General features: G+C 39.1%; 1 protein-coding gene across 1 annotated transcript; it reads right to left on the reverse strand.

Moving 5' to 3' along the window:
• Positions 1-667: 667 nt before the first annotated feature.
• Positions 668-8661, reverse strand: psmb6 (proteasome 20S subunit beta 6). The gene is made up of 7 exons (XM_088325078.1): positions 8499-8661; positions 6541-6608; positions 6391-6456; positions 6244-6309; positions 2318-2447; positions 2108-2252; positions 668-836 (listed from the first exon to the last, which is right to left on the reverse strand). Exons 1-7 carry the CDS (start codon positions 8592-8594, stop codon positions 709-711), a joined length of 699 nt encoding a protein of 232 aa, XP_088181204.1. The 5' UTR covers positions 8595-8661; the 3' UTR covers positions 668-708.
• Positions 8662-13236: the final 4575 nt, after the last annotated feature.

Genomic DNA, 13236 nt, shown 5'->3' on the forward strand with positions numbered 1-13236 from the left:
AAATTATTAGGCGAGACTAAACTGAGGTGGCTATATACATATATATATGTTTCATATAATTTGATTATTTTTGTTTGGATGTGGCTCAGTGGCAGTAGTAAATCATTAAATCTTAGTGTAGTTTTGTAATAAACTTTAACCAGATTTACTTATTGAACTACACATATAGAAAATTGTATATGAAATGAGCAAAATGTGTACCAGTTGAACCATTTTGAAATCTTTTTCAAAATAAATTGCTAAAAATCAGGGGAAGCAAACGTCACCTAACAAAATAAGTGACAAATACTGATCCCCACTACCTCAGTTAATTTAAAAGTGGCTATCTGCTGCCACCAACTGGATACGGTAGAATTTTAGTTTCTGTACTGACGACTGCATGCCACAATGGATATTTTTTGTGAATAATTATCAATTTGTTGTCCCCAATTATACTGCATTGGACAATTTCCTGTGCCACAGTAAGAAAGTATCTGGAGCAGAAATCATTTTTTGAAAAGACTAAAAAGGTTTTATGAATTTGTCGTTTTTCTCTCCAAAGGATCAAGAATGTTAGTTTTCTCTTGTTTCTTAATGTATTGCTGCACTCCATCCTGCCAAACACAGCATTTGTCAAGCAATGTTATAAAAAAAAAAAAAAAAAAAAAAAAAAAAAAACACAATACCGGACCGTTTCAAGTTTTATTAACAAAGTTGACATGCATGTTTTCAATGTGTAGAGAACTTGGGCAGCTGGTTTCCTAAGATAACACGTCTTTCCACGCCTTCCTCGGAAATGGTGGCCAGCCGGATGACGCCCCCGCTGGAGCCGTCTCGTTCCATGGCCAGTGCCAACGCTAACAGACATAAAAAAAGGGAAAATAAACATTGTATTCTCAATTGGATTTTGGGCCATGTGTGCACTAGAGCTGCAACTAACGGCTATCTTAATAGACGACTAGTCACACTATTGAATCGATTAGTCGATTTATCGGAGTGTTAATTCTTTCTTGAATTAAGCGTTAATTTATGTAGAAAATCTTAAACAAGAAAAATGGGTACAATGAAAAATACATCCGTGATAATGAGATAATACATACTGCCTTTTCGCAAGTCATCTAGACCACTGGTGGTCCAGAGTTCTGTCAACTAAGCTGATCTTGGACCTGTTATGACTGTACACGGCACAAAAAGATGTTTATGTTCCATGGACTTTCTGTAAAGAACCCTCGAGTGTTATTTGATTATTATTCATATAATTAACATTTGTTATTATTTGTTTTCTGACTTTGTTTTGTGAAGAATCCAGAAGGGTTATCCGATTGTGGCTTTCTGGAAAACCATACATTTTGACGTTTTGGTTACAAACTGACCCCTCATCAGAAAGGGGAAGAATAATGAGGCCCTCACAGGAAAATGTCTCAGGACCCTTGCTTGAACGCCACTTGATTTTTTTTAAAATATGATTCAGACTCCATTTTGTTGAACCGTCTGACATTTTAAATGTTCGCGCGGCACACATTATTATTATTTGTATTATTATTATTTGTGATTGCAACATCCTTTGCTGTCTGGTAATCCTGAAAGGGGGATGCTACATGTACGGTCCCTTCTCAAGGTTTCTTCATTTTCCTCACGTTGAGGTTTTTGAGTTTTTCCTTGCCCTCATGTTGGTTCCAGATCAGGGGACGATGTAATAATAGTCTTAAAAATAGTCTGTGTAATAACCTGTGCAGCCCTTTAAGACTCTTTGTGATTAAGAGCTATACAAATAAAAATGACTTGAAAAATGACATCTACCGCAATGATTCGCAAGGTCTGCTTTGCAAACTTTGCAATTAATCTTTTCATCTGCTGTATCCAGGCTAAAATGCTCCCAATCTTTAGAAGTTTTGGTACGCGCACTTGATGTTGAGGCCGCAATTTCTGTATGTTCATGTTACTGCTCGAGTCAGACACACATGAGTGACTCTCAGCAGGGATTAAATTCATGTACAGATGCCCCTCTCTGTTAGAAAAATGAGTCGAGCGACAATAGCAGACAACGTAATTGTCAACTATTTCTTTTATCGATATTTGTTGACAATGTCGACTAATAGTTGCAGCCCTGGTGTGAACGCTCCCTTACCTGTGGCCGTCAGCTCCAAGCATTGCTCTTTGTTGATTCCCACCTTGTAGTTGGAGTCCATGAAGCCGTAAATGTACGAGCTGCCGCTGCCGCCGATCGACACGGGCTGCCTCACGAGCATCCCGCCGATCGGAACGCAGTACACCTGACACAAAGACACATGTGTTCTCGGTTACGGTTTAATTGACTCGAACCCTTCCAAAGTTTTACCTGTCCGCCCTTCCTGCGGTCCCAGCCAGCCACGATAATCCCAGCTGTCAGATCCTCTCTGTAGCGGTAGCAGCTAGCTTTAAACAGATTTGCTGCCGTCTCCACCAGTGGGGGCTCGTCAAGCTCGATGCTGGAGGAAGGAGAAGACCAAGTGGATGCTTTGGTGGCTTAACTTCTCATCTGACAGTGTGATCATGCGTTACAAAAATTTAACTCATCCCTTCCTAACAGCATAACTTTTTTTTCAATATAAAGTGATCCCTCCTTTTTTAATGGGGTTGCGTTCTAAAAAGAACCCGCAATAGACAAAATCAGCCAAGTAAAAACCTATATTTATTAACTCTTTTAATGTCATTACGTTTAAATATATTTTCAGAGGCATTGTCCTTGAGTGCCAAATCATAAAAAACGTTTTTCTTGTTTTATTTAATAGAAGAGAAATTATAATAAAGGTTTCGACGATGCTCATGATTAAGTGTCAAGCCTCTGGGAATGGTTTCAGCAAGATAAATCGGCATGATATAATAGGAATGGCTTTGATCAGCTCTTTCTCTCCACATCGAGGATGTTCTAGTGTCTTCCTGTTTTTGGGGAACGAGTGTGTATGTAGGCGGCCTCATATGGCTCGTAGTGAAGTATGTGGTGCAAATCAAGAGCTACGGACAAATAGTAATAGGCAGTTAATTATTCAACAGAACTGATCCCATTCAAAACGAGATGACGAAGTTCCATCATAATTTTCTGGTCAAGGAGGGATGACCTTATGTGCATATCCGCAAGAACGGGATCATCACAGTGACTGAAAGTCTATGCATCGTTCATGTGCAGTCCATGCATCAGTTCAGTGTTCTTGCAATAAAATATATGGAAAGTATTGTTTAGATATTGGTGGTAACAAAAATGCAAAAAAGGCAAGTTCTGCTTGAAATGCACCATTCCACAATAAGAAGTTTTCTTGGAAACGAGTATTGAAGAAACTTAGGAATGTTGAACTGTTGTTTACTAAACAATGATAAAAGCCAGAAAGATACTCTATGAAAGATAAGGGTCCAAGCTTTTCATATGTCCTACGCCTATATAGCTGTAGAGCTATATTTTCTGTAGGCCTTCAAAAATGTGTCAAAAGGGCAAAAATTGGCTGGCACTTGTTCTTCCAATTTGAAAAAAAAAAAAAAAAAAAAAAAAAACAACATTTTACTGTAGGAAAGTTAAATACACTATGACACATCAAAACCAGGGCAGCACGGCGGCGCATTGGTTAGCGCGTGTGCGGCACAGTTCTGAGGTCGTGAGATCAAACCCCCTGTGTGGAGTTTGCATGTTCTCACCATGCTTGCGTGGGTTTTCTCCGGGCACTCCGGTTTCCTCCCACATTCCAAAAAAATGCATGTCAGGTTAGTCAAGTCAAGTTGGCCGGTCCAAATTGTCCCTAGGTGTGAATGAGCGAGCGAATTTTCTGTCTGTGTGCCCTGCGACTGGCTGGCAACCAGTTCAGGGTGTCCCCTGCCCACTGCCTGAAGATAGCTGGGATGGGCTCCAGCCCCCCCGCGACCCTACTGAGGACAATTGGTGCAGATAATGGATGAACATTAAAACCAGAGAACAAACCCTATTTACAGGCTCAAGCATTTGTTTCACAAAAGTACTGTACCTTAAAGTTTTTTTTTACCAATAACATCTGTCTTGTCACATTCTAATTTTGCAAACAATCTTGCTGCTATATGAACTACGGATTCCAAACGGCATTGAAAATGATTTCAAGACATAGGCTATTTTACGTACATGTCCATTTTAAACCGCAACGTTATTGACGCACAGATAGAGAAGAGGAGTGACAATGCAACACGAAGCAGGATGAAAATCCGCATAGTAGCAAAATTGCTAAAAGCAAACCGCAATATACTGTAGCTAGAGAGGACTATATTGTAGTAAAAAAAAAAAAAAAAAAAAAAAAAGGGGGAGCCTCCGGCCACAAATAATTGACCATTAATAAAACGGCATTAATTATAAATATATTTTTTTAAGCGAAGAGTGATTCAGTTTGGTGAAATTATGATTTGAGTCCATATGTTACAACTCTGTCCCCGTGTGCCTTGCGACTGGCTGGCAACCAGTTCAGGGTGTCTCCTGCCCACTGCCCGAAGATAGCTGGGATGGGCTCCAGCACCCCCGCGACCCTACTGTAGATAGGCGGTGCAGATAATGGATGGATGGATGTTACAACTTTTGTTGAGAACTTTCCAAAACAACTAATTTAAATCAAATACACAACAAATCATCAGCAATATCAAACCAAAGATTCCAGACAATACCTTTCAGTTTTTGGGGCTGGTCAATTACTTCAATAAATACTCAATTTAAAAAAAAAAAGGTCTCTTTTTTTCTCAACTACTCAAAGCTGATGCTGATTATCAAACAGTAGTTAATTCCCACAATAAAGTAGTTATTAAGAAAGATATTTAAAATAAATGGTTTATTTAGATTTATTCTTGTCTTAATGTGTTGCATAGGGTTTATTTTTGTGAGTATTAATATTTGGCTTTTAGTGCCTCAAAGGGGTAAAAACTAAAAAAAAATAATTCATTGAAAAAAATTAAGAAAAAAATTTATTCGTCAAGGGTGGCACAGGCTTGTTTGACCAAAGGGGTTTTTAAGATTTCCAAAGAATCAAGTGCAATTGCACCTTCATTACACAAGGGAGCGGTGGCACTCTCGATGGCAGTGTTTTGTTTATGTTAACCTCCACGGTTGCATATAGCAGAGTATAAGCATCGAGTATGAAGTGTAGATATGAAGCGGAGCAGACCCTTAAAGGACCCCCCCCAAAAAATTATTAACCCGAATGAAGAGACAGACGTCTTGGAGAGGGGAAATCCTCTTGTGGCGCGAGGGGGGCATGGCAGAAAATAATTGAGAAGCACTGCTTTAAAGAAAATTAAGAGCTATTATTTTAAATGAATTAATCCCCAGCTGCTCTTAATAGTTTTGTTGAATTTGTTTTAATATACGGTGATTCTGCTTTTATGCTCTGAGGCTAACTTTTTTGTCAATACACAAATCAAACACAAACGGAGGAGAGCGCTGTAGCTCAGCTGACTTGTTCCAAAATGCCTGCGTACGTGATAGAAAGGCGTGTTTGTGATTAAGAAAAAGGGTAAAAAGTGTCGTTAACGTGTTTTAGGGAGGTACGTTCACGTGGACAATGATAAATTAGCTCTTATCATAACATTAGTTCGTCAATCAAGGCTCTATGTTTGTGAGCATAAAAGCCACTCTGAACTGATGAGCGCTTAACATAACAAGTTCATCAATCTGACTGTACCACAGAAGTGCCCGCACTTTTCAGTTTCCGAGCACCATTGAAATTCCGTAGCTCTTTTTGTTTTAAGTTAATTTAAGTCATGTTGATTGTATTGTATTTTACTTATTTAGGCTATTGTAAAAGGTTTCAGGGAGCTATTATAGTTAGTATGCTCCTTTATATGAGTTGCTGCTAAGCCTAATTTTATTTCCTGCAATGTTAGTTTTTGGTTTAAGTAAAAGGTTAGTCATTTAAGTTGTGTTGAAATTCTAATGCGTATACTATAAAAGTTTTCAGAAAGTGATTAGTTTTATTTGAATTCATAACAGATACTCTTTGTTTCTTTTTGCAGTATTAAAATTTAAAATGCAAATATTTAAGGAAAATGAATATCAGCTCCAAATATTGGTTGTCAGCCTCGTCTTAACACTAAAAATCGGTATCGCCCCTGAAAAACCCATATAGGTCGACCCCTATTACAGTGTAAGAAAGTGGCTGCACCAGTATCAATTTAGCCAAACTAGTACAACATTTGGCAAATTAACCTGCCTAGAGTGACAGAGGAATGGAATGGACGTTTCTGTCACCACTGTCAGCATCTATGTAGACCTATGCAGCAGCCTACCTGTGGAAACCCAGCTGATAAGTGACCACATCAGCAATGGCCTGAGTATCGGCAGCTGATCCAGATCTGCAACAAACAACACACACGGGGAATAAGAAGGGCTAGAGCTGGGTCCTTGAAGAGGAATAAAAAGTGTTGTTTACCGACCTGCAGCAGAAGATGCGATCGTGGATGGGTGTCAGTTTGTCCGTCACCCTGTTGGCAATGTACGCTCTGACAGACAGCACAGACGATATGACAGTTTAGTTTTCCATGCAAATTTACAGAGACGAATGAAAAACTTTACGAGCTAGTCACCCAGTGGTAGTGCGGGAGTCTGCGCCGAGGACCACCCCGCCGTCATACTCTACCGCCATAATAGTGGTCTGCCACACAAACAAGACAGTAAACAAATACAAAATAATGACTGTACAGTTGACCCCAGTGTATTTTAATTTTAAGATATGGAATAAGTAATTTTTTACATGAACAAGAAATGATTTTCAATGATCCCAAAAATTACAAAATTGACAGTTTGCTGCGTTAGAGACATAAAATGGCTGTCTGCAATTGGTTGACGTCATTCAAGTTGATGGGCGCTATAATATTGCCTTAACTCCTTCCAACAATGCCTCTCTCGCTCTTCAATTAGTAAAGACTTAGCGATGTGACGATACAATACTGTATATTTCTACTCTATTGATTCGCTATAGGTTCCAAGGTTTGTATTGATGCTAAGGAGAGATTTAAAAGAATTATAACCATGGAATGCGAAATTTCACAGCCAAAACCAATCGACAACGTAAACTATTATTAAATATTATGAGGTAATTAAAGAAAGGAAAACTTCTCAGGGCATGATAATCTTTGCAAGTGTATGTTTCAAAACTTGTTTCATTTTTAATCTGTTTCACTCAATAACCATTATTCATTAAAACGGCAGCCTCCAGACATCTCTGTATTTACACCCGTGTTCTTGGGTGAAACGCTAGGGGTTTATGACTATTCACATGGCAATGCCATACAAACTAATGCCAGCAACTGTTAATGATCAGGGAAGAAGAAATGTGATGGCAATGTGTAACCACTGTAGAGCAGGGCCGGCGGTATTTTTTTGCAAGCTTGTTTTATTATTATTTAATGTGAGGTCTGTCTAGGCCAGGGGTGTCAAACAGGTGGCCCGTGGGCTGGATCAGGCCCGTTAAGGGATTGAGTCTGGCCCGCGAGACAACAATGAGGGAAGCGCAAGAGAAAAACAAGCTTTAAGTTGAACTATGTCCAATTGAAAAAGCCAGGTGCCTTTTACAAAGACGCTGTAACTGTATTTCTTTTTCTCTTCCTCCCTTTTTCTCACTGTCTCTTTCTCCATCATCTTTGTCTCTTTCTCTTTGTGTTTTTTACCTTCTTTTGCCCTCTCTTCCTTTTTTCCTTTTCTTTCTCTCTTTCTTGCTTTTCCCTTCTTTCTTTCTACCCAACTTTCTCTCTCACTCTCCCTCTCTCATTGTTACTCCTTTTTTATCTCTCTCCCTTTCTTTCCTTGTCCCACACTCTCTCCTTTCTTTTTCCTCTTATTTATTTCTTTCTCTTTTATTCTTTCGCCTCAATCTACTATTCCGGCCCCCGAGAGAATGTTTGTTCGATCGTGTGGCCCCCAGAGTTAAAATGAGTTAGACACCCCTGGTCAAAGCAGACTTCCAAGAAACATTGCAATTATTTCAAGTATTTTCAAGCACTTCACCCAATATTCAAGCGCTTTTCAAACCTTGAACGTTACAATTCAAGCATTTTCAAGGATTGTTGGCAACCACACGAACCCAGTCTAATTGGCTTCTAATATGTTTGCAAGTTATCGACCCCCCTACCCCCTAGATCTAAGAGATCAGCGTTTATCTACCATTATTCTTAAATTGTAACGTGCAAATCTAACTGGTTATATTGAAATTCAGCAAAAGGCAGAAAGTTTGTGCAGTTTGAACCGGGACGATAATAGTTCACATCGTTGATATTTAATTAATGAATCAAATATCACTAAAAATATGAAATTTTAATCCGAAACATGACAGCAACCGTCGTAATATTTACATCGTTAGGGTAATACCAGATCGTAGAAAAGTAAAAATATCTCAATGATTGACGTTTGCCGAGTTGTGCTTGAAGTAGCATCGCTAGCTGCTCGACATTTGCTGTCTCATTCAGCCAGTGTCCTGAATTGAATTATCCTCCACTGAAAATGAATTATATTTACATTTAATTGAAAGAATAAACATAATACTCACCCCAGTGCTGACTTCTTTGCTGGTCCAGTCAGGAATTTGAGTTTGTGAGGAAACATTTTGTCCAAAACCCCTCATAGCTGTTGATGTAGCCGCCATCTTGTTTCTTATCGCTTCCTCAAACCAACTGTAGTACCTAAGAGCTCGAAAGAATATGCCTGTAAACACTGACATATTTATAATTATCGGTACTTAAAACGTGTCTGTATTGTCACGGTATTTTACTTCAACTGTGTATTTTTTTAAAGCAACCCAATGCATTAATTATCATGAGCACTATTTAAATTTGTATATTTTTTGTATAGGCATATGGATGGGCGCCTCAATATTGAAGGATGAGGTTATCATTTAAAGCAAAAATAATTACATTATATCCTTTAATCGCCGACCCCTACCGTGAAATAAAAGGGAGCTTTGAATTAGTTTATTCGTCAACTCTGCTTAAAGCAGAAACTGGAAAGCGTTTATTTTTGTATTTGCTGCAGTAATTTTGTATTCCAGCTGTGGCAGTAGCGAGAACGATTTGTCGAGTTTATTTTAGAAGAAGTTTTGATCCATTTATCCATCCATTATCTGCACAGCTTATCCTCAGTAGGGTCGCGGGGGTGCTGGAGCCCATCCCAGCTATCTTCGGGCGCAGGGCACACAGAGACAGACAATTCGCTCACTCTTTGACACCAAGGGACAATTTGGACCGGCCAATTAACCTGACATGCATGTTTTTGGAATGGGGGAGGAAACCCACGCAAGCACGGGGAGAACATGCAAACTACACACAGGAAGGTTCAATCTCATGACCTCAGAATTGTGCTGCACGTGCGCTAACCACTGCGCCGCCGTGCTGCCTTGTTTTCATCCGATCAAAGTAAATATATGATAGTTCAAGTGATTCAGTAGCTCCAGTAGCTCAGGAGGTAGAGCGCTCGTCTTGGGATTAAGGGATCCCAGTTCAAATCCTGGCTCGTCCGTGTTACATGTCGAAGTGTCCTTGGGTAAGACACTGAACCCCTAATACCCCCAATAAGCAGGTTAGCGCCTTTCATGGCTGCAAGGCAGCTATTGGGAAATGTGGAGCACATTGTAAAGCGCTTTGGGAAGTCATTGACTTAAAAAAAGCGCTATATAAATGCAGATCATTTCATTTTCATTTCATTTCATCATGTAGTTTTTCTGATCGTTTGTTTTCAGAGTGGCTCAGAAGGTGGTTATTCATTTTGTATAATACTTTACCTTTCATTTGGGATTTTACTAAATGTTACCCTTTTTTTGCATTTTTTTTTCTTGTTTTCTGGAAAAATAATACTTGAAATGAGCAAAGAATATCTGCCAATAGAACACATTTTTTACTACTGTTACAGCCCGGGGTGAACGCATTGGAATTAACCAAGTTTTCCTTCTGGGGCGTCACCAAATTTAATAACCATTGAGAGGAAGAACGGTTGATGAGTGGTTAGTGCGTCCGAGGCACAGTTCTGAGGTCATGAGTTCAAATCCAGCTACCAGCCTTCCTGTGGGAAGTTTGCATGTTCTCCCCGTTTCTGCGTGAGTTTCTTCTGGGCACTCCAGTTTCCTCCCACATTCCAAAAACATGCATGTTAGGTTAATTGGCCGGTCCAAATTGTCCCTAAATGGGAATAAGAGAGTGAGTTGTCTGTCCCTGTGTGCCGTGCGACTGGCTGGCAACCAGTTCAGGGTGTCCCCTGCCCACTGCCCGAAGATAGCTGGGATGGGCTCCAGCACCCCCGCGACCCTACTGTAGATAGGCGGTGCAGATAATGGATGGATGGATGGATGCTTGAGAGCATTTTTTTCGGGAGAGATACTCATTCCAACACCACATAACGATATGTTTCAGCCCAAAGGTTTTAGCTTTTCTCGGATATAATATAAAGCATAATAGAAATAAGGTAAATCAGAAAAATTGAGTCAACACAAGGTGACAATGTAACAAAAAGGTAGGTGTATTAAATAACAACAGTAAGATAACAGAACAGGAACTTCAAAACCAGGACAAGGGACTATTGGAAGTATGCCCAACAAAATAATTAAATAATGTTTTCTTTGACAGTTTATCTTCTACCACTTTGTGCAGCTAGGCACTTAATTTATTTTGGTATGACGTTTGTTCGTATGAAGCTTTATCATATTGGGTCTTCTTGACAAAGACGATCTTTTGTCAAAAAAAGGTTTTTATTACTGAACAAAAGCAACATTCTTTTTTGTCAATAATCCAACTCCAGAGCTACAAAATACTATGAATTGTATGCAGTTTACTACACCAGTTTATAGCAAATTTCGAAATCTGCATTTTCTATGAAAACTAATACGAAAAACAAGCAATGGTATAAATGATTGCTGATTTGTTTTTTTATGGGATTATTCCGAATAACTTTAGTCAATAGTGATCCATTCAAATGATGATTGACACATTGGTTAGCTAATGAAACGCCGGTAAATAAATCCCAGCATACACCGCGGACTACTTGGCGTTCGGGGGAAAATCTAGTCGGCGACTGTAAGTTAGTTGCAAGACTTTGCGAATTAATATTGATCCATAAATAGGGCGCACTGTATTATAAGGCGCATGGTCAGCTTTTGAAAAAAATAAAGGCTTTTAGGTGCGCCTTATAGTGCGGAAAATACGGTAGTTCATTTGAATTTTTGGTAAATACAATTATAACTTATATAAGGATTGTTTCTCCGGTTACTATAAAAATGAGTACTATAGTTTCACAGGAAAAATAATAAAACGGCATCTTATGAATGTTAAAATTAAAAGATAAGTGAGATAAAAATGATTTCCCCACATTTACTTATAATTTCTTATTTTACATTAATTGACTTTATTATGCAGTGCAGCAAAGCGGCGCAGTGGTTAGCGCGTGTGCGGCAGAGTTCTGAGGTAATGAGATCGAACCTCCAGTGTGGAGCTTGCATGTTCTCCCTGTGCTTGCCTGGGTTTCCTCTGGGCACTCTGGTTTCCTCCCACATTCCAAAATCATGCATGTCAGGTTAATTGGCCTAATCGAATTGTCCTGAGGTGTGAATGAGCGAGTGAGTTGTGTGTCTCTTTGTGCTGGCAAGCAGTTGAGGGTGTCCCCTGCCCACTGCCCGAAGATAGCTGGGATGGGCTCCAGCACCCCCGCGATTCTACTGAGGATGAGCGGTGCAGATTATGGATGGATGGACTTTACTATGCAAAAAACAGCTCAACCTCATTATTTTAACCACTAGGTAAAATGAGAAAATAATATAGATAGTACAAATACAAGTTTCAATAGAGATTCTAAATTGTTTACAAATAAGAAATTATTATTAAAACATGATTACATTATCGTCTTTTCGCTGAATACACTGTCGTAAAAGATTCTACCAGGGCTACGCTGATCAAAAATCGAGATAATATGTTCAATTGAGTAAATTCCTTATTTAGCACTTATCAATCAATGGAAAACTCATTTTTGATCAGTGTGGGTGAAGTTTTATACAGAATTAGCGTATGCCAATTGATATTTGCTCTACACCCAGAGAAATAATGCAAAAGTGTGAACATCAGCTTATGATATGATTATCAAAAACACAGTATGTCCTATTAGAAAATTAGATTTCTCTGGATTCTGTATTGCAATCGAAAACGAGTGCCAAAAAGCACAAGAAAGAATCCCCAAAACACAGACTCAAAGTGACCGGACCGCACCAATTGTTTTGGGCAGCAATTTTCGGAGAAAGATTCAGAAAGAAAACAGGAAAAGGAAAAGAAAAAAAGGAAAATGGAAAGAAATACAAAAACTAAAAAGAAGGGGTGGAATAAAGAAAGAAAAACAATCAAAAAGGAAAAAAGGAAAAGTAAGAAGAAAGCAAAGTGAAGGGAAAATAAAATGTATAAATGAGGGGGAGAGAAAAAAAAGTAATTAAAAAAGAAAAAGGCACAAACAAGTAATAGGGGAAAACAGGATCAGGGACCTCTGATGGGGAACAAACGGCATCTAACTGACCTTATGTGGCCATGCATGCCGTTCTTGGTGGGAGGCCATCTATTGACCCACCATCAGTGGTTATGTCATACATGACACCTGAAACCACAGAACCACAAGCGGTAAGTTGAGAGGAGCCCACTAGTAACGTTTTCTTTATTTACAACAGTATGTAACAGACCATGTACAATACACTGGCATTAATTTATTATTCTTGTTTTTCCCCCCGAACTCAAGGACAGTGTAGAACGTCCCATGGAAGAGCTGGCATCCATCACACCCACCACACCATCAACACCACCGGGCACGTCATCTCAATCTTGCGTTCCGAGACCAAACTTCACTTTGTTTTTCTGGAAGTAAATTATTATTTAACTCAAAGTGATTTATAGTTTTCTTCTGTCTAACGATCACACAGTATGTCACATCATTATGAAATGAACCACCAAGGTATTACTCAAAAAAACACATTTAATGAATAGTAGTTGTACTTAGAGAAACAATATACCAAATACACATGACACACAGGTCAAGTATGTACATTTAGTCGTGAAGAATTCAGGACAAATACTGCTGCAGTAATGAATAGTGATCCAGAACAAGAGAGGAACAGAACTATTAACAAGTTGACCTAACTGTATAACGCTTGCGCTTTGTCACATCAGGGAGGCGAGTCGATCCCTTCTGGCATTCCCAGAGGTTTCGTTTGGATCAGGAAGTTCTGGAATTGGCAGCTGCGGGTCCATTTTTGTCCTCTGATATATCTT

Source organism: Urocampus carinirostris, chromosome 20, assembly GCF_059441175.1.
Source record: "Urocampus carinirostris isolate Australia breed hairy pipefish chromosome 20, RoL_Ucar_1.0, whole genome shotgun sequence".
Classification (NCBI taxonomy): Eukaryota; Metazoa; Chordata; class Actinopteri; order Syngnathiformes; family Syngnathidae; genus Urocampus; species Urocampus carinirostris.